This window comes from Protopterus annectens, chromosome 4.part0, assembly GCF_019279795.1.
Source record: "Protopterus annectens isolate FY-2018-M chromosome 4.part0, PAN1.0, whole genome shotgun sequence".
In the NCBI taxonomy this organism is placed as follows: domain Eukaryota; kingdom Metazoa; phylum Chordata; order Ceratodontiformes; family Protopteridae; genus Protopterus; species Protopterus annectens.
In genome coordinates, this window is record NC_056733.1 from 612,056,211 (window position 1) to 612,077,587 (window position 21,377).

General features: G+C 41.7%; 1 protein-coding gene across 2 annotated transcripts in view; it reads right to left on the reverse strand.

The window, feature by feature from the left end:
* TCTN2 (tectonic family member 2) overlaps positions 1 to 21,377 on the reverse strand; it is a 1,339,098-nt gene that overhangs the window by 908,099 nt on the left and 409,622 nt on the right. For both annotated transcript variants that reach the window (XM_044068545.1, XM_044068546.1), the window contains one exon: positions 1,719 to 1,845. In XM_044068545.1, the coding sequence (XP_043924480.1) occupies positions 1,719 to 1,845 (127 nt within the window). The remainder of the gene's footprint in view (positions 1 to 1,718; positions 1,846 to 21,377) is intronic.

The window sequence follows — 21,377 nt, forward strand, 5'->3', positions numbered from 1 at the left end:
GGTGAGTTTTCTTTATACTGTGCTGCATGTGAAGGTCAAATTAAAGTTGCTCATCAATAATTACTCCAAGGAGCTTTGTGTGGGATTCGGATGAGGTAGTAGTGTTTTTCAGGGAAGAGATGGTGAAAGTGGATTTAAGATGATAGAGAAATTTGGGTAGGAAAAGGAGGAGTTTTGTTTTATTAGGATTTAGGATGAGGTGATTGCTAGTAAGCCAAGTTTCAGTCAGACTGAAGGAGGTTTGTGTTAGGGTGAGCAGGTCAGAGGGGTTGTCAGCAGTGGTGATGATAGCTGAGTCATCTGCATACTGTATAAGGGTTGACTGAGGACAGGAACTGTGGAGTTGATTAGTAAAAATGTTAAAAAGAAGGGGGCCAAATACTGAGCCTTGTAGGACTCCCATTTTTATGGGATGAAGGGAGAAAGAGCAGAGAGCCATTTAATGGCTTGCTGTGTATTAGTGAGGTAGCTAGAAAAACAAGAGAGGTTGAGTTGAGAAAGCTTGGAGAGAAGGATGGAGTGGGAGACCGTGTCAAAGGCTTTCAAGAGATCCAAGGAAAAGCATGACACCAGTTTATTACTGTTTCCAGCTAGGGAGATAGAATTAGTGAAGGAGAGGAGAGCAGTTGTGGTGCTGTGGTGTGGGTGGAAGCCATGCTGGGTAGGGGTGATAACGTTTTCATTAGTGAGATAAGACATTAGCTGCTTATGTAGACAGTGCTCAAAAATTTTGGAGAGGGGAGAGAGTACGGCAATAGGGTGACAGAAAGTTCTATGGAGTTTCCTCCTGTCTGAATTGGAATGGTGTGGAATTTTTTTCCAGAGAGAAGGGACAGTGGATTCAATGACTGAGCGGTTAATGAGTATAGAGACTGGGTAAGCTATGGAATTGGCAGCAGCTTTTATGAAGAGAGTTGGCAAGTTGTCTGCAGATGGGGAACAAGGATTGAGTTTGAGGGGACGACTTTTAATGTAGCTGCTAGGTATGGGTTGTAGTGACAGTGGGTAGTTATGTAGTTGGGGGGTGGCTTGAGGTGAGGAATGATTTAGGTTGGATGTAAGCATAAGTTTGCTGATGATATCTATGAAATGCATATTAAAGATGGAGGCAGTTTCCAGGAGTGAATTGTTTGAGCAAGGGTTAGGTGCTAATGAATTTCTGGGGTGGAGAATTTGGGTTGATGGTGTTCCAGAATTTTTTGGGATGTGTATGTCGTGTAGTCAGAGGTGTGTGATAGAAGTTTTTTTTTTTTTTTTGTCTGTGTTTTTGTGTGCGTTTTGGCCAGGTTATGGAGTTTTCTGTATTTTTATAGGGTTGATTTGGAGAACCAGGGGGAAGAACATGTTATAAAAATGTTACAGAGGGAAGATCTGTTACAAAATAACTAGACCAAGTAATATATATATATATATATATATATATATATATATATATATATATATATATATATATATATACACACATATATTTACACACAGACACACACACACACACACACACCACATTTTTCAACATCCATTTTGTCTGTTAATACTCTGATAATTTTTGCATGCACCACTTCCATATTTTGTAAACTTTCTCATACCTGGATCCATTTAAACTATTTTGTTTGCTCTATCTTTTTGAGCTTTAAATTGATACTTCTAAGTGATTTCAGATATTTATTCTTGTACACAATACCAGACACAGCATCCTTCTGTGGTTTGAAATTACATACCTCCAAAGCCATTATTAAGCTGCACTGAGGAAAAGTCAGGTGCACTTAAGCGTGTCAAACAGTTTGCATTGAAGTTCTGGAGGAAAGCAACAGGAGCATCGGTCAAGCACTGCCCACTCACAGAGTTCTATAGAAAAAGTGAAATAAAAGGAATAATAAATACTTGGCACAGCAACTATGTAAACATATGTAACTGTTTTGGGGACAGGTCTATGTTGAAAATTTAACCAAATGTGTAGTTGTATCTTCTGCAAGTCACTATGAAGCAAGTGTGATACAGTAAAATGTTAAGAAAAATGTATGCATAGTAATGATGCAGAAACAAAGAATGCGACAACAGATAAGGACTGCTTTACACACCTTATATGCCGGTTTCCTTATTCGGTGGGTATTCTATTCTTCCTCTTTCACATCTCCAAGATTGCTTTATATCTGTTCAACCTAAAGTCGGCTATAAGTCAATAATTCAAGAAGGATGTTCAGGCATCCAAGTACACCACAATCTTGAGATATCTTTTTCTGACATTTGCACTTTATTTTTTGAGACACTTGTAAATTATTCAAATGTCTCATTTCTCTTACAAACCCAGCATCTTTCAGTTTGTTTTTTTTTCTAGACAGCCTCAGGACTTTCTGTGACACTATGGGGAAGGGGGGTGTCCCTGAAATTGCAAATAATAGCCGTTTGTATAGAAAGACTTTTTTTTTCTTTCTACTGATGATGTTTCTCTGTTTGCATCTCTGAATGCCACCAACCTTCCTTTCTGCCTTATTGCATTGATTTCTCACTTTTAAGTCACCTCATTTGTTTTATTTTATGCATTTCTTCAGCAGGTAAAGTAAGCTGATGAGATAGCGTTTTTCAGGGGCGACCTGGAAAGCACTGATTGTTTAACTGACTTGCTCAGTCACACAGTATGTAAAGGAAGGTCAAGAGAATAAAATCCAGCACTACAGGAAATAGATTATTAACAACTCAGAGCTTCTGTGCTGTCAGATCTCTATTGTCTTTTCCCATGTCTACTGAAAGTATTAATTCAACAGTGTACTTTCTCCAGTGATGAGCAGGAAAAATGGAGGAGGACAACGTCATGAAAAATACTTCATTGATTTAGGCCATTTAGTCAAATCTGTTCTGGGTGAACATCACAAACAATGAAAAAGGAGTTGGTAAAAATGTCTTTCTGCAAAATTTGCAGAAGAGTTCTGAATCAATTTGCCAAACAGATATGCCACAATATACTATATGGTGAAATGAATTCAGCAAACACATTTTCAAATTAAAAACTTTTAAGTTATATACAAAAGAAATTGCAAAAACAAAACATTTTAGAAACAATTTTCACTCTGCACACATGGTGCACTTTACATTTCTTGTTTCACTGTGGGGGAATCAGTGCTACAATTTTTACTGTTGTATCCTTCATATTAATAGATTATTCTGATTAACTTCTTATTCAAGCTCAGTCCTGGTAATAAACCAAACAATAAATGAACCGAAATCTGTATAAGCGAACCAGGACACGTTAGCAATAAGATTCAGCGAACCAAAACACATTTATTGCAACATTTTAGCGCTTTCATCTCAAAAATGAGACTTCATCAATAACAGAACAATTCAACTGATCACATTTAAATACTGAATAAAACAATGACATCACCAATCAAACTGCTGATTTAAAGATACATGCTCATATAAATATAAAACACTACTAACCCACTAATTTTGTATTAAATAAATTCATCCACCAAGTATTTAATATGTTAAACTTCTATGTTACTGTGAACCTTAGTATTAATAAAATATAATATAATGAATATATATAATAATATATATCAAATGTCAAAAATAATATTGAATACGCTGTTACCTTAAGCTAAAACTTTTATTACCTTAAATTAATATGTAATAAAGAATTTGCAAAAAAATAAACCATACAATATTTATTAAACTAAATAAAAATTTGCAGAAGAGTTCTGAATTGATTTGCCAAACAGATATGCCACAATATACTATATGGTGAAATGAATTCAGCAAACACATTTTCAAATTAAAAACGTTTAAGTTATCTACAAAAAGAAATTGCAAAAAGAAAACATTTTATAAACAATTTTCACTCTGCACACATGGTGCATTTTACATTTCTTGTTTCACTGTGGGCGAATCAGTGCTACAATTTTTACTGTTGTATCCTTCATATTAATAGATTATTCTGATTAACTTCTTATTCAAGCTCAATCCTGGTAATAAACCAAACAATAAATTAACCGAAATCTGTATAAGCGAACCAGGACACGTTAGCAATAAGATTCAGCGAACCAAAACACATTTATTGCAACATTTTAGCACTTTCATCTCAAAAATGAGACTTCATCAATAACAGAACAATTCAACTGATCACATTTAAATACTGAATAAAACAATGACATCACCAATCAAACTGCTGATTTAAAGATACATGCTCATATAAATATAAAACACTACTAACCCACTAATTTTGTATTAAATAAATTCATCCACCAAGTATTTAATATGTCAAACTTCTATGTTACTGTGAACCTTAGTATTAATAAAATATAATATAATGAATATATATAATAATATATATCAAATGTCTAAAATAATATTGAATACACTGTTACCTTAAGCTAAAACTTTTATTACCTTAAATTAATATGTAATAAAGAATTTGCAAAAAATAAACCATACAATATTTATTAAACTAAATAAAAATTTGCAGAAGAGTTCTGAATCGATTTGCCAAACAGATATGCCACAATATACTATATGGTGAAATGAATTCAGCAAACACATTTTCAAATTAAAAACTTTTAAGTTATCTACAAAAAGAAATTGCAAAAAGAAAACATTTTAGAAACAATTTTCACTCTGCACACATGGTGCACTTTACATTTCTTGTTTCACTGTGGGCGAATCAGTGCTACAAGTTTTACTGTTGTATCCTTCATATTAATAGATTATTCTGATATAACTTCTTATTCAAGCTCAATCCTGGTAATGACATTTCAATTCAGAGAACATTATCTAGCATTAAAATACTTCTTACAACACAAAATAATACTAGGAAATCCAAGAAACGGATGCGGAAATAGCCTAAGCTATACGGGTTATATCCTGTACAGGATACAACAGCCAGCTTCCAAAGCTTTCAGAGCACCTTCCATATGCCCACAACATTAGTCAACTTGAGCAGAGCTAACGGAAACTTAGGTTTGGGTGCCACATCCTTCAGAGTTTTCATGCCAACAGACAGGGAAGCTAAAGCCATGAGAGGGCAATGCTAGGACTATAACAATAAAAAGTCTACACGCTGGCATAAAAAAAAAAAAAAAAAAAAAATGGAATAATGGGGAGGGTAGATACTGCATACTGATCATTCAAACATACCGTTACCATAAATTTACTTACATAACAGTATTATAGTCTTCATAAGGATCACTGCTGCAGTAGCCTATGTTATATGGGTAGATTACTATAGTTTACACTGACTGGGAGGAGGAATGATGAGTGCTCCGAGGAATGATTAGTGCTCCAGGAGTCACAGGGGAATTTATTTATTTGTCTTTGTTTACTGGGAAAGTCTGACTGGGTAATATCCATTTTCAACAGAGGCCTGGGGAGAAAAGCTACATTGCATTATACCAAGTTCCAGTTAAACACAGAGTAGTTACATTTCTATTTACATTTATACACGAACAGTGGTAACATTTTTACATTCTAAGATTTTACAGAGCTGGAAGTTACTAAAGAGAAAGCCCACATGCAAATTAGTGGATTGTACAGGCAGCAGTTATATATAAAAATTGTTCTGTCATTTCAGTGAGCTGTTGAGTGTATTCTGTTTAAGGAGAGTATTTGGAGAGTATCGTATGGTGAACACAAAATCTCAACCTTGTAGGACTAGGATTGGTTAAGGTGTTGTTTAAGCAGTGGTTTAAAACTAATGAGTCTGTCTGAAAGTTTTATTTGTGTGAGGATACTATTCCAGAGTTTAGCAACGTATTCAGAGCACGGCAAGTCTTCTCCAACATTATTTTACTTAATTTGTACATATGAATTTGTTACTGAAGCGGAGGTTCCTTGCTGGACAGTAGGTCAGAATTAGAATGCCTAGAAGTTTACTATGAGTTACAGTTTCAATGGCAGTATTATTTGCTGACTTTATGGTAGAAAATTGCTTTTGATTTTGGCAACTTTTTGAGGTAAAAGGCATTAACTTAATTTTCTTGGAGATGAGTAGGAGGTTTGATTCTTTGAGCCAGGTTTCTACAGAGGAGAAAGGATTTTGGGTAACGTTTTGGAGCTTATTTATTGTTGAGGTTATTTCTTGGAGCTTATTTATTTACTTATTGAATGGTCCTAGCAAAGCTTGTCCTAGACCTGGAGATGGAATCTAGTCTACAATAATGTGTAAAAAAGTGTACTGCGGACCAAGTTGATCCTTCCAGAATACTTCTAGCATTCAATACCTCTCTGCCTCTAAGTGCAAGAAATCTGAACAAAGCCAAAAATAATGGAGGAGACAAAGGTCAAATATCAGGGACAAATTTTAAATATTACTCTTAGAAACTTAGAAAGGGCGGCCATAGTGGTGCAGTGGTTAGCATTGTCAACTCACAGCAAGAGGTTCTCTGGTTTGATCTTTGGCTGGGGTGCCTTCTGTGCGGAGTCTGCATGTCCTCCCTGTGGTCGCCTGGGTTTCCTCCGGGTGCTCCGGTTTCCTCCCACATCCCAAAGACATGCTGCAGGTGGATTGGACACTCTAAATTGGCCGTAGGTGTGAGTGTGTGCGTGTGTGTGCCTTCTGTGGAAGGTTGGGAGCCGGGCTGGCAACTCGACACTGTAAAACTCCACTGCCAATCATGAGCGGACAGGTGATCCGCTGTGGTGACCCCAAACCGGGAAAAAGCAGAAAGAAGATGACTCTTAGAAACTTAGAAAGTGGCTAAAATAATATGTTTTGTATTGATGTGCATTTTCTGAAGGAATTTAAGTTTGAAACTCAAATGTTGAAAGATATACATTTAACTCTTTCCAAAAAGTCACAGATAAAGTCAAGGCCCTGGTAGAGACAGAGGTTACCTCATCTCAATATAAAAACAAGTAGCAACATGAAACAGTGTTTTGACACAGGTTGTTCCTTTTCTCTTGTCTTCACAAGAAATGAAGAACTGATCAGAAGCTCTGAAATATTTTGTTTTGTCAAGAAAGTACTCAAGTTGTCTGTGGACAGCCAAGGATGTCATATTCCTTCCACCTTATTTTCAGGTTCTGGAAAGAAGTCAGGAAGATGAATAACTTGGCTTAAGGTAAACTGAGATACTACTTCAGGCATAAAGTAATGATTAGTTCTTATGGAAACACTGTATTTTGTGGAAAATGAGATAAGGCTGATCCACTGTTAGAGTTTACAACCTGGACACTCTTTTGGCAGTGGTCAGAGCACATATTAAGACTATTTTCCATGTTGAGAATGCCATGTCAGCCTGATGAGCTGGTTCAAGTGGAGCAAAAGTTAGTTTTTCTAAGAGTCGCCTGTTTCTGATGAGGCTTCTTACACAAAAATACTTTCAAAAACATTTTCACATGAGACTGCACTGAAAGAGGGGGATCCTTGAGGAGACGTACCGAAAAGATAGACAAGTCAGCACTGACTGACAAGTAAGACAGCTACAGGATAGTAACTCACACAAATATTGTAGAAACAGAGAATCATTAGCCCTGAATGGGAGATGGTGCTTTTGTTGGAACCAAACAGAAAATAGAAAACCTTTTCAATTTACCAATATATATAATTTTCTAATAACCCTTCTTGCCTCTATTAATACCTGCTACACATTCTTAGAGAAAAAGGTACCTAAAAGGTATTCAAATTCTATCATCCAGGCAGTCATAACTGTTTGTGGTCTGGAGTTATCAAACACCCTTGATCTTTTGTGGCTACATCCAGTCTGTGAGGAATCTTTTGGAACAAAAGAAGAGAGAACCACTGTTGCCTGCACTACAACGAAGTCACCATAATTATCTTTGGAGAGTCCTGAACCTACATAATGACCCTAGAAATTAGTGAAAGGGTAGAAAAGTAAACAGGAACACTATTTCCACAGAAAAAATGCATCTGTCTACCAGGCCTTCTTGCAGGAAGTCATGGAGCAGAATTTTGCCATTTGATTGTTGTGAGCAGAGGTAGTTAGAGCTATTTGAGGTATTCTCCACAACTGGATCAATTCTTGGAAAATATTCCGATTCAGTTTTCATTCATAAGGGTGTGTCTTGGTCTTGCTCAGCTTGTTTGCACACAATTTTGCACTGACAGTATGCAACATGCCTATAGAGTCAGATTGTGCTGAAAATCTGTTTCCTAGGCTACGATGGCTAGTCTGCATAGATGGCAATATCTGGTTCCTCTTAGCTTGCTTATATACCATATTACTGTGCAGTGTTGTCTACAAATATTTGAAGAGGTTCTGAAGATCACATATAGTGGAGAGAATACAGGGCATTTATAAGCTCTAACATCTTTTTTATGTTTATGTGCTTTGGTCTGCCTTTTTTGTTCTAAATACCCCGCACATTTATTCCCATTGACACTGTTCCTCAAGCAAAGTCTGAGGTGTTTGTTGTGACTGACTCTGCTGGAACAGTAAGGGAGAAAGGGAGAATTGGATTTTCAGAAATTTGGTGCTGCTACCACAAAATCTTCCTTTTCACAAATCCCAAAACTGAAATTTGAAATGCCAGGGGATGTTGATGCTGGAACCATAGAGATTTCAGGTACCATTTGATTTGTTCATGCAGAGTCTTGCAAGAGAGCATCACAGATGCCATAAGACCCAGAATTCTGAGGAATTCCCTTCCTGAGATGGAAGTCTGAGTGGAAAAACTCAATAACAGATCTATTTTTTTATGTAGAAGAAAAGGTCTTTGCAAAGAGATGTCCAAGAGACACCACAGGAAAACAATCCTTTGAGAAGGAATCCTATAAGATTTCTGAAAGTTCTGTTGGGATCCCTTACTCAACAGGGAGAAAATGTGAATGGTATGTAATGAGCTATCAAAGGAGTAAAACACTTTGCTGACATCCTTGTACAACAAGATAGACCAAAATGTAATACAGAGAACAGATAATAGGTTCATAGGAGTTTACTAGGCCAAGGAACACAAGGGCCTTTTTGAGCCTAGCTATGCAACCCAAACCTCTGACAAGTTCTGATACCCTTGATAAGGGTAAGCAAGGGCTTGGAAGGTGAAACATTTACAAGCAGGAGCCTGGGAGATGAACCATTTACAGGCTGCCTGTGTCCATTATGGTACCAAACCCAAGGATGAATTTCATGTTTCTCCATCCAGTTGTCCATGTTACACTTGAATTGGGTTAGGGAGGAACTCTGCTTCACATGGATGAGGAGCCTTTTCCAGAGAAGGGGGTAGTCTCTGGGATACATACCTGTCTCTCCAGCAGGTCCTATTGATGTCACAGGCAAGGTTTAGAACAGGCAATTCTGGTGCGGTTTATTTAGTAGATATGCAGAAGCTCCATCAGAGTGGGGTCTGACAGTGGCTTGTATGCCATGCATAGGTCTCCCCTCAACAGCCTGTAGGACACAGACTACAGGGATAGAGCCTTTTGGCAGTCTGCATAGGACACATTACTTATTCCCTGTATTATTTGAGTCAGGAACCTCTGTGGATGTTCCAATTGTTGGATATGCATGGTTAGGTACTGGAATGTACCTAACCATGCATATCCAACAACTGGAACATCCACAGGGGGCATGACAGTTATGATGAATGCTGAATACAGTGGAACACTGACTTCCTTGACCTAGATGCCATATCTTTGTTTATAAGTTGCACAACATATGATTTCCTCACTACTGTAGACACATGATGGTCAAAGGCTAAATTGCTGTCTAGGTGTGTCCCCAAGTCCCTGACTACTGGGTCAGCTCTTAGGGGAGCGTTATCAATATGATAGTTACCAGTGGTGGATGACTTCCCGAAGGATACTATTATGCATTTCTTGGCATTTAGTTTTAGTCCGTGGCTCTGGCACCAGTTGTTTGTCTGTGTTAGCCCTTCCTGAAAAACATTTGTGTCATTGGCCAATTTAATGACAGCTCCTAATTTATAATCATCTGCAAATTTAGTCGGTAAGAGGCCAATGATGCTGTCCTAGACTTCAGAGACGTAAATGCCAAAAAAGAGAGGCCCCGGAACAGATTTCTGAGGGAATCCCTTATGGCTGCTCTCTTTGCAGAGGGGGACTCCCCAATTCTAACTTCCTGGCTCCTGTCTGTGAGCCAGCTGGCCATCCACTGGGCTACATGATGGTTTGTACGTAACCACTTAAGTTTGTCAGCAAAGCCGGAGTAGGGGATTGTGTCAAATGCCTTGGCCAGGTCAAGGTAGGCAGTGTAAACCATTTTGCCCTCATCCATTGCATTAGTGACCTTCTCAAAGAAGTCTACCAGGTTGAGTAGGCATGACCCACCCTTGATGAAAGCAAATTGGTTTGGGCCCAGTGTCAGAGGTTTGCTATGTTATTATTGATCATTTCCATGATAATTCTTTCCATGGCTTTAGATATAAAATTAGTGAGACTTATGGGTCTCTAGTTTCCAGGGTCTGTAGATGGCCCACCTTTGTGTAGATGGATGACTGGTGCTGTTCTCCATTCATGAAGCAAGAAGCCTGTTTGGAGGCTACAGTCAAATAGCAATTCCAGATGGCCTGATAGAGCATGTTTCATGCTATTTAGAAGGCAACCTGGGATATTGTCTGGGCCCATTGATGCAATATTCTTGGCCTTAGAGAGAGCATTAAGGACCTGTTCCCTAGTGATAGAAGGGGAGTTATATTTGATGGTATTTCATCATCATGGCAATAACTTCACCCCCCTGCCCCCCATCCCCACCAGACATACACCAAGGAATTCCTGACACCAGTCCTCTACCAAGTATCTCCAAATAACAGGTCTTACAAACACTCTCCAAGGCCAAAAACACAACCTCTACGGGACCAGATAACATCCTAGGCTGCTTAATAAACAATCTAAAACAAGACCTAGCGAAACTACCTAGCACTGTTTTTAACCATTGCCTGAGAACTGGCTTTGTCCTGGCAAAGTGGAGAACAGCAACAGTAATCACCTTGCACAAAGGGGGGTCCATCAACTGACCCTGTGAACTATCGACCCATAAGCCTAACCAGCCTTATATGCAAGCCTATGTAAAGAATCATCACGGACCTTATCCTCAAGGACATAGATGACCTTCAAACCCTTGACCAGTTTGGTTTCGTCAAGGGTAGATCTTGTTTATTAAACCTAGTAGATTCCTTGGAGAATGTCACCAAAGACCTGGATGAGTGGCGTCAAACAGTACATACCACCTATCTCGATTTAGCCAAGACCTTTGACACAATTCCCCATTCAGGTATCATAGAGAATCTCTTCCAGTTCTACCACAAGAACACATGGTAGTGAAAGACAGAAAGGGGAGAAATCAAATGCCATCATGGAAGTATCGAGCAGAGAAAACTATAAAGCAATTAAAACAAAAAGTGTCACTATTAGAAGAGTATAGAAGAGGGAACAGATCAACAAAAATACACAGAAAGATAGATGTGATAAAAGCAATGTGCAATATTAGAACAGATCAGGGTCTATCATGTACTACCTTAAAAAATAAACTAAAAATCTCAGCACAGGCGGAAAAACTTAGAAGATACATAGACAAGTATAAAGGAAAAGTACAAAATAAGCAATTTATTGATGACCCAAAAAAGTTTTATAGAGAATTGGGAAATAAGGTAAAAGGAATTGAAAGACCACCAAAAAAAGTAGAAATAGATATATTTTGGAGAAGTATCTATGAAGATCCTGTGGAACATAAGAAAGATGCTAATTGGACAGAAGAAGTAAAAGAACGAATAAGTCGTTTAAAGGTACAGGATATGAAATGGGATGAAGTAACAGCCAGAGAGAGACTGAAACAAAGTTAAGAAAAGCCTCTAATTGGAAAATCCCAGGCCCAGATGTAGTACCTAACTTCTGGTTAAAAGTATTAACATCTTTGCACAAAGATTTAGCCATAAGTAAGAATTACTTCTATGCGCACCCCGAACAGATACCAACCTGGCTAACAAAAGGAAAGACAATGCCTCTACTTAAGAGTGAACTTGCAAGCTACCCTAAGAATTTTGGACCAATAACTTGCCTTCCGATGACGTATAAACTACACACTGGAATTGATGCCGATAGAGTTTATAGTCATTTAGAAGAAAACTCAATTATGGCAGTAGAACAAAAGGACACTAAAAGAAAATCATATGGAACAAAGGATCATTTGCTGTTAAATAAAGTCATAGTAGACAACTGTAAAAAGGGGAAGAATCTAAGTATGGCATGGATTGACTATAAAAAAGCATTTAGGTTCATAGGCTGGTACTAGGCTATTGGCCTTAGGGCCTATACAAGCCTAGCCATAACAATTCCCTGGATATTCCTTCCCACAATATTTACTTCCCTGGACCCCTGTGAAGCAGGGTGACTAACGTGATCGCCGGGGTGAATTTCCTATCTCCCATCCAATTGTCAAGGTTCCTTTTGAAGAGGGCCAAGGAGGTGCTTTGCTTGACATGTATGGGCAGTCTATTCCAGAGTATGTGGAGTCTCTGGGTCAGGAACCTATCTCTCCAGTATGTGTTGCTCATTGTGATGACAAGGTTTAGATCCCTGGAGCATGTGGCTCTGAGGGATTGGGATTTCTTTAAGTGGAGCATGTCCAACAGCTCAGGGTTCGACATGGCCTTGTATGTTAAGCAGAGACCACCTCTGAGTAGACGATATGCCACAGAGTATAGCTGGAGTTTTTTTAGATGGTCAGCATAGGGCATCTGCTTTAGGCCTGTGATTCTTTTAGTGAGGTATTTCTGCGGCCTTTCCAGCTGTTGCAGATGTCTTGTGAGGTACATACCAAACAGGGCATTGTACTCTATAATGGGTCTAATGAGGGATGAGTACAGTGGGACAATGACCTCCTTTTTTCTGGATGAAAAGCCCTTAGTGATGAGGTGTGCCACATAGGATTTCCTGACTGTTGTGGCGATGTGGTTATCGAAGGTGAGACCACTGTCCACCTGTGTCCCTAAGTCTCTCATCACACTTTCAGTGTTTAGTGTACTGCCACCTATGTGGTAATTCATGGGTACATGTTTTTTTCCCAATTTAGTTATGTACTCACCATAACTTCAGATGTTTGGGATCCATCTCACCTACATTCTGACTGATGGGTTCGGAGCCGATCCCTCGGCTCCGACTCGGCACGCTTATGCCAAAGAGTGAAGTCTCTTATTGGCTGAGCTTACTATATCCCAGGATGCACCACTACCAATCCCCCAGATCTAGTTTGTCCGCATACATGCACACACGCACGCACTGCTTATATAACATCGACAGATGATACAAGATAAAAATAGTAGAACTCAAACCGTTCCATCTCTTCTGATCTCCAAGGCAGGGGGAAGGAGGGTGGGTATTAGGAATGTAGGCGAGATGGATCCCAAACATCTGAAGTTATGGTGAGTACATAACTAAAAGATGTTATGTGATCCTATCTCGCCTACATTCTGACTGATGGGACAGCGTCCCTAGCACCTGAATCCTGGGTGGCTCACTGGAAAACACTCCTGAGTACCGTGGAACCAAATGATGCTCGCCCTTTAGATGCCACATCCAATTTATAGTGGGAAATGAAAGTGTGCGGGTTGGACCAAGTAGCCGCAGCACAAATCTCAGAAATAGCGAGCTTGGAATGAAACGCAATAGAGGTAGCCATAGCTCTAGTAGAGTGAGCTTTGATAGACGTTGTAAGTTGCTTATTTGAAGAGGAATAAGCCTGAGTTATGCAATCTCTAATCCATTTGGAAATAGTAGCTTTAGTGATGGTTTTACCCAATTTATTATCTGAAAAGGACACAAATAATTGGTCTGTTTTTCGAATTTGTTGAGTCCTGTCTAGATAGAAGTGCAATTGCCTGTGAACATCCAATTTATGCAAGGTGTATTCCGCTTCATTTGAAAATTTTGGAAAGAAAACAGGTAGCTCTAGAGATTGTTGGAGACAAAGACTAGAACAAACTTTTGGAACAAAAGATGGATTAGGCCTAAGTGATACTCTATCCTTGTGAAAAATCAAGTACGGTGGTTTGATAGATAGGGCTTGAAGTTCTGAAACTCTTCTTGCAGAGGTAATTGCAACTAAGAAGGCAGTTTTCCAAGACAGATATTTCAACTCACAAGTAGCAGCCGGTTCAAAAGGGAACGATGTTAAGGCACGAAGTACCAAATCAAGATCCCACGGAGGCGCAGGATGAAAAACTGGGGGTCTTAAAAGCACAGCACCTCTCATGAAAGTTTTACATAATCTGCTGCTCATCAACGGTGGGTCTATGGATTCGTGAAATTTGGAGATAGCCGCTAGTTGGACTTTAATAGTAGAAACTGAAGATCCCTGATTAAACAAGGATGTTAACAATTTCAAGACCTCTGGTATCGGGGCAGTAATAGGGTCTAAGCCTCTGAGTTGAGCCCAGATAGCAAACCTCTTCCACTTGCTGAGGTACAATTTCTTAGTGGTAGGTTTGTGGGCTGAAGATAAAATGTGAATAACTTCCGGGTCTAAGGTGTGATTTCTGACTAAGGTCGGAAGTGGAGGAGCCAGGCTGTTAATTTCAAAGTGTGAAGGGACTGGTGCTGTCGTCCCGACTGATGAATCAGCAGGTCCGGAGTTAGATCCAAAAGCCAAGGACCGTCCAGAGCATATTTCTTTAGGTAGGGGAACCATACCTGACGAGGCCAGTACGGAGCAATTAGAATCATTGTGGACCCCAATTGGGAAGCTTTCTGGATGACTTTGGGGAGGAGTGGAACCGGAGGAAAAGCATAAAGTAGTCCTGTTGGCCAAGGTTGGACTAGAGCATCCGTAGCTGCCTCCCCCTGACGGAGTCAAGGAAAAGAACCTTTTGCACTTTGTGTTTTGTGGTGTTGCAAACAGGTCGCAGCACGGGGTCCCCCATCTTTTGAAAACCTGAGCTGCTACTGTTTCGTTCAGGGACCACTCGTGAGGAGAGAGAATCATCCTGCTTAATCTGTCTGCCAATACATTGGATTTTCTTGGAATGTGGGTCGCTACCAGGAAGCAGTTGGTAGCTACTGCCCATTCCCACACCCTCATGGCCTCTCTGCAAAGGGGGTAAGATCTGGTCCCTCCTTGTTTGTTTAGATACCAGACCACCGACATGTTGTCTGTGTGGATAGCGATAATGCCTTGAGGGAGAAACTTGTGGAGGGCTTGTAGGGACAGAAGTACAGCCCTCATTTCCAATACATTGATATGGAGAAAAGTTTCGTCTGGAAGCCAAGAACCCTGAACTAACCTGCCCAGACAATGCCCCCCACCCGTCTGGGAGGCATCCGCTGTCAAGGTGGCCACGGAGGGTATAACAAAAGGTCTTCCCTGATTCAGATTGGATGGCTGAAGCCACCAGCAGAGGTCCCGTTTGCACGTTTCTGTAATCAGTATGAGATGATTGAGGGGGAGATCCTGAAAAGACCATTGTGTCAATAACAGCCACTGAAGAATCCTCATGTGCAATCTTGCCAGCGGAACTAGGAGAACCGTGGCAGACATTGAACCTAAAAGTTGCAGGACCAACCTGGCTGGGGCTTTGGATCTTGGAAGCAGGGCTCGGACTTGACCTTGTAATGTTTGAATCCTTTCGGTAGGAAGGAAGATGCGCATCAATTTTGAGTCTATCACTGCTCCTATGAATCTTATGCGCTGAGAGGGCAGCAAGACAGACTTTGACCAATTGAATGTAATTCCCAGGGAAGCACCCAGGGAGATGGTGGCTTGCAGGTTGTCTAGTAGTAGATGCCTGGTGGTGGCAGTCAGGAGCCAGTCGTCCAGATAGGGAAACACTTGGAATCCGAGACTCCTCAGGTGAGCAGTCACTACTGCCAAACACTTGGTGAACACCCTGGGGGCTGTGGTGAGACCAAAGGGCAGTGCACAAAATTGGAAATGACTGTCTCCCAGGCTGAAGCGCAGATACCTCCTGGACGCCTGATGTATCGGTATGTGATAATAGGCGTCCTTGAGATCTATGGAGCACATCCAAACATCCTTCTCCAACAATGGGAGAATGGATTGTAAAGTGACCATTCGGAATTTGGACTTCATGACGGACTGGTTTAGTTTGCTGAGATCCAATATGGGTCTCAGGTCCCCTGTCTTTTTTGGCACTAAAAAGAACCTTGAGTAATTTCCGGATCCGATCTGGTCTGTGGGGACCGGTTGGATGACTCCTTTTTCTAGCAGCTTTGAAGCTTCTGCGGCTGCAATTTCCCTTTGACTGGGTGGTGGGTCCGGGATTTTTTTGGACGGTGGGGGTGGGTATGTGAAGGGAATGGTGTAACCTCCGGCAATAATCCGAAGCACCCATCTGTCCTGAGTAATAGACTCCCAGGCTTTTAGGTGCTTGGCAAAACGGCACCAGACTGGCTCCGGAGCAGCACAGCCGGGCAACCCCTCATGAAGTGTGGGAGGCTGAAGAGCCACGAAAGGACTCGCGGTCTCCAGTGTTGCGGGGCCCTCTGCCGCCTCTGGGACGGCGTCTCCCAGAAAAATTTCCCCGTCCTCTGCCTCTGGAAGGGGAATCTTCCTGCTGTTGAGGAAAGAACTTCTGTGATTTTTGGAACCACATCTTCCCTCCTCTTTTAGCCTTGGGATAAGGCCGAAAGGGAGTGGAATAACGTGCTCCTACGGCAGATAAAGTTTTTCCCTCTTGCTCACAGCGGGTAAGAGTGTCTTTTACCTTGGGTCCAAACAAAGAGGACCCATCAAAGGGAGCGTCGTGAAGGAAGACTTGAAGGCCTCCGAAATGACACAACGGAGCCAGGCTTGTCTCCGTGAGCCACGCCTGTGCCTGCAGCTTGCCCGCCCCTTGCCGCATATGAAATGAGCCTCATGGACGAGTTAGAAATCGAGGTAAGGATAGCCAACTGAGAGCTAACCGACTGGGCTGGCTGCTCAGGTAGGTTACCTGAGAGGTAGTCTGACAGCTCCTTGACCAGATCCCTCTGTAGTCTGGTGAAATGTGCCAAATAATTCGGGGACCTTAGAGTAAAGGCCGCTGAAGTCAGGGTGCGCTTCCCGTGCGGTCCATGCTCCTAGACTCCTTATTAGGAGGATGGACGGACGTTGAAGCCTCCGCTACGTCCTGCTGTGTAGCAGATGCCACCACCATGGCATCTACAGCCACTCCTTTCGTTAAGAATTCCTTCTCGGGTGGGGCAGACAGAAATTTGTTAGGACGAGAAGGCACTGGTTCCACAGTATCCGGATGTTCCCACGCCCTCCGACAAACCAAATCCAGGAGCTCGTCGAAGGGCGGAGACACCCACGAGGCGGAGGCTGAGCCCCAAAGGCCTTGAGAAGCACTGACTCATCAGCGGAGGGGGGTTTGGAAATCCAGCAGCCTCGTTGCTTTAGGATCTCTAGAATGCCTGCAAATGAGACATCATCCGAGGCGACTTTGGGGACCCCTCCGCATCATCAAGATCAGTGTCCGATGTAAGAGACTCGGGGAGTCCACGTGCTTCCTCTTGCACGATCTCTTCCTTGGGGCTCCTCCGAAGACAACTCCGAAGAACCCTCAGGAGGAGGGAACCCCAGTGGGGTAACCTCAGGCCCAGGGCTCCGCTGCCTAGAGACAGGGAACTGCCAAAGACCCAGTCTCCATGCCCAGGAAGGTGCCGGTAACGCCGTGAGATGGCGAAGAAGACTTGGCCAAGGCACTCCTCATAGCTCTGAAAGCCGGACCCCCAGAATCCTGGGAGTGTCCGGTCCCCGGAGCCATGATAGCAGACGGAAGTCCCGCAGCCGAAGCACCGAGAGGGAGGCTCGGAACTGACAGCATTGGTCCCGAAACGTCACCCCCGGGTCCAGCCGAAGAAGTCTGCGTGCTAAACTCAGACCCGAAGGCCGGGGTTGGAGTAAGGGTCAGAGCCGACCCTAGGATCTCTACTGGCTCCATCAGCACCTGCTCTGACGGAGCCGAAGCGGTCGGAGGAGGAATGGCAATGGAGCCGAAACAAATTTTTGAAAGACTGGGGACTGGAACAGTCTTTGGAGCACCCTGTCTATGTCCGAATCTCGGCTCCGAGACCAGAGGAGTCGAGACTGGAGGCATCGAGGCAGACCGTTCCACCCTCGGCTCCGAAGTCCGTGGAGCCGAAGGAGAAGCCTGCCTATGTCTTTTGGCGGTCGGGTCCGACGGACTGGTCGGAGCCGACCCTTTCTTTAGCAGGAGAAGGAGAGGATGCTAAAGCTTCTTCAAAAGATGGTTTGATAAGGCCTTTCAAAATAAGTTTATTTTTCCTCTCTTGGAGGACTCTCGAGGAAAACGCATGACACACGCTGCAGGACTCCTGCAAATGTTTGGCGCCCAAACAATATACACAGAGAGAGTGGTCGTCTGTGATCGACATCTTAAAACTGCACTTAGTGCACTTTTTAAATCCTGAAGGCCTAGGAGCCTGTGACATTATGGCAATCCAAACACAGAAAACTAGCCAAGAAGAAACACAAGAAACACTGACTACACTATAGAATTTTTCTTGCTCTCTCTTCTTCTTTACTTTCCTGTCCTTTTAATAAGGACTAACACTAAAAGAAGTAGATTCAATAACCTTAAAAATAACAGGAATTAGCCAACAACGAACTGACAGGGGAAGGCCCTTCAACTCCGATGGGACCTCTAGTCTGTCAAACACAGTCACTACACAATATTTTACCAAGGAAAATACTCATTCAAGCACAAAAAACCACTAGATAGCTGTTAAAACAGCTTTTTGTTGAATTTTAAAGAAAATCCTGACAGAAAAGTTAGTGAAAAAACACTACTTAGCTCAGCCAAGCTCGAGACCACGTCTTTGCTTGTTAGCGGCAAACGAGATCTGGGGGATTGGTAGTGGTGCATCCTGGGATATAGTAAGCTCAGCCAATAAGAGACTTCGCTCTTTGGCATAAGCGTGCCGAGTCGGAGCCGAGGGATCGGCTCCGAACCCATCAGTCAGAATGTAGGCGAGATAGGATCACATAACATCTATACATTTCTTGGCATTAAGCTTGAGCCCATGGCTCTGGCACCAAGCATCTATTTCTGTAAGGCCCTTTTGTAGAATATCCACATCATTTGGGGATTCAATAATGGTTCCCAGTTTGCAGTCATCTGCGAACTTTGTTAGCTAGAGTCCCTTAGTTTTGGCCTGTACTTCAGAAAAGCAGATGCCAAACAAGAGTGGTCCCAGGACTGAACCCCGAGATACTCCACTTGTCTGGAGCTGGATTTGGAGTCAGCTACTTTTACAGTCTGGGTTCTGTCAGTAAGCCAGTTGGCAACCCATCGAGTGACGTAGGGATTTGATAGTATCCCACATTCATGGATAAAAGAGTGCATAAAAATGTATAAGATACATCCTACACTGATCGACTACATTACAGTGACCATGAAACAGTGGCAGACCACTCTGTAATTAAGCCATGATAAAGGGCAACCCATTATTCCAGGGATAAAAATTCAAAGGAGGATATTCCAGGGTGACTCTCTGACACCGCTGCTATTCTGCCTTGCCCTAAACCCATTAAGCTGTCCACTTAACAGCTTAGGTCATGGCTATAATTTGGCTCCTAGAAAACAACAAAGTGTAAAGACCTCTCATCTTCTCTTTGTCAATGATTTGAAACTGTATAGCTCATCAGATGAGGAACTGAAAGCACAACTGCAAATTGTCAAACCTTTTTCAGGTGATGCAAGAATGTCATTTGGTACTCGCGGTGGTGGTGCTGTGGTAGTGTTGTCGCCTCACAGTAAGATGCTGACCGGTTCGACTCTCAGCTAGAGCATCTTCTGCGTGGAATCATGCGTGAATGGGCGTACCTTCGTTGAAGGTTGTGCGTTAGGGCTGGCAACTCAGCGCGTAAAAATCAACTGCCAATCATTAGCGGACCGGAGTTCCGCTGTGGCGACCCCTAACCGGGAAAAGCCGAAAGACACAACAACAACAACAAGAATGACATTTGGTCTTGATAAATATACAAAAGCAACTTTTAAAGCAGGAAAACTGCAACACCAGAAAAATATCAGTTTAGGATAAGAATGTGATATAAAAGAACTTGAGCAACAGGTAGTGTATAAATATTTGGGAAGTGATGAAGGATCAACAATAAAACATGAACAAATGTGAATAAAACTTGGTAAGGACTACTTCAGAAGACTTAATCCTGAAAACAGCATTGGCATCTAGGAACAAAATCCAAGCTATAAATCAATTTGCTCTTCCTGTCCTAACCTACAGTTTTGGAGCGACTGACTGCCCCCCAAAAGGTGCTGGACAGAGTAGACAGGAAAACAATAAGGATGCTTCATGCTCACCAAATGATTTATAAAAATCATTGCATACCAAGATTATATATTCCTTGTTCTGAAGGAAGGATGGGCCTCCTTGAAATTGATTACATGTGTAGATCTGCAATCATGGGACTCCACACATATCTGCTGACCTCACAAGACCCAAATGTAGTGAAAGTTTTGAAATATGAGGAGAATAAATCTAAGATGACTTCTCTGCTTAATCTAGCAGAAGCATATCGGCGTCAAGCAGGAATGGAAATCAAACCAGAAGTAGATAAAAATCAGGCAGCAACTGAATGTGCCAAAAAAACAAAATAAAGAATATATGGTGCAGGACCAGATGAGAAGGCAAGAAATGTGGAAAAAGCATAAATATAGTTGCAAGTATAGAAAACATCTGGATGAACCTCATGTTGATCAGGAATGAACACAGGAATGGTTAAGCAGAGGTGGATTTAAACCAAGAGATAAAAAGTTAACATTGGTGGCCCAAGACAGTGGGCTATGTACATGATGGTTTACAAAGTCCATTGAACATGTGGGAGAAATGGACAAATGTAGGTTTTGCAAAACAGAACTGGAAACAGTTACCAACTCGTTGCTGGTTGCAACATAATAATGGCAGAATGACTGTATACTGAAAGGCATAATAATGTGGTGAGACTGCTGCTCTGGGGATTGTGCAAACATTATGGTATTGACGCGACTGAAAAACACTGTAGACATGAGCAACAAAGCATCATAGAAAATGATGAAATTTACATCACAAAATCATCCATTACCAACAATTCAAAAGATAGATGCTAGAAAACTGGATGTAGTGGTCCAATAAAAGAAGACAAAAGTAATATTGATCATTGAAATTGCCACACTCCAAGACTACAGTGTCCTGCGCACAGAGAGACACAAAGTCATAAATGATTGGGATTTGCAAGCAGAAATGAGAGCAATGTGGAAGAAAGATACCAGGACAGTTCCAATAGTAGTAGGAGCAACGGGTCTTATAAAAAAAGAGTCTACAATCCTATTCGGATATGCTTCCAATACATGTTAACTGTACGAATTACAGAAAGAGTCATTACTGGGCACATTGCGAGTAGGGTTACCACCTGTCCCTCTTTGGGCAGTTGTGTCCTGCGAAAAAAATTAAAACATGG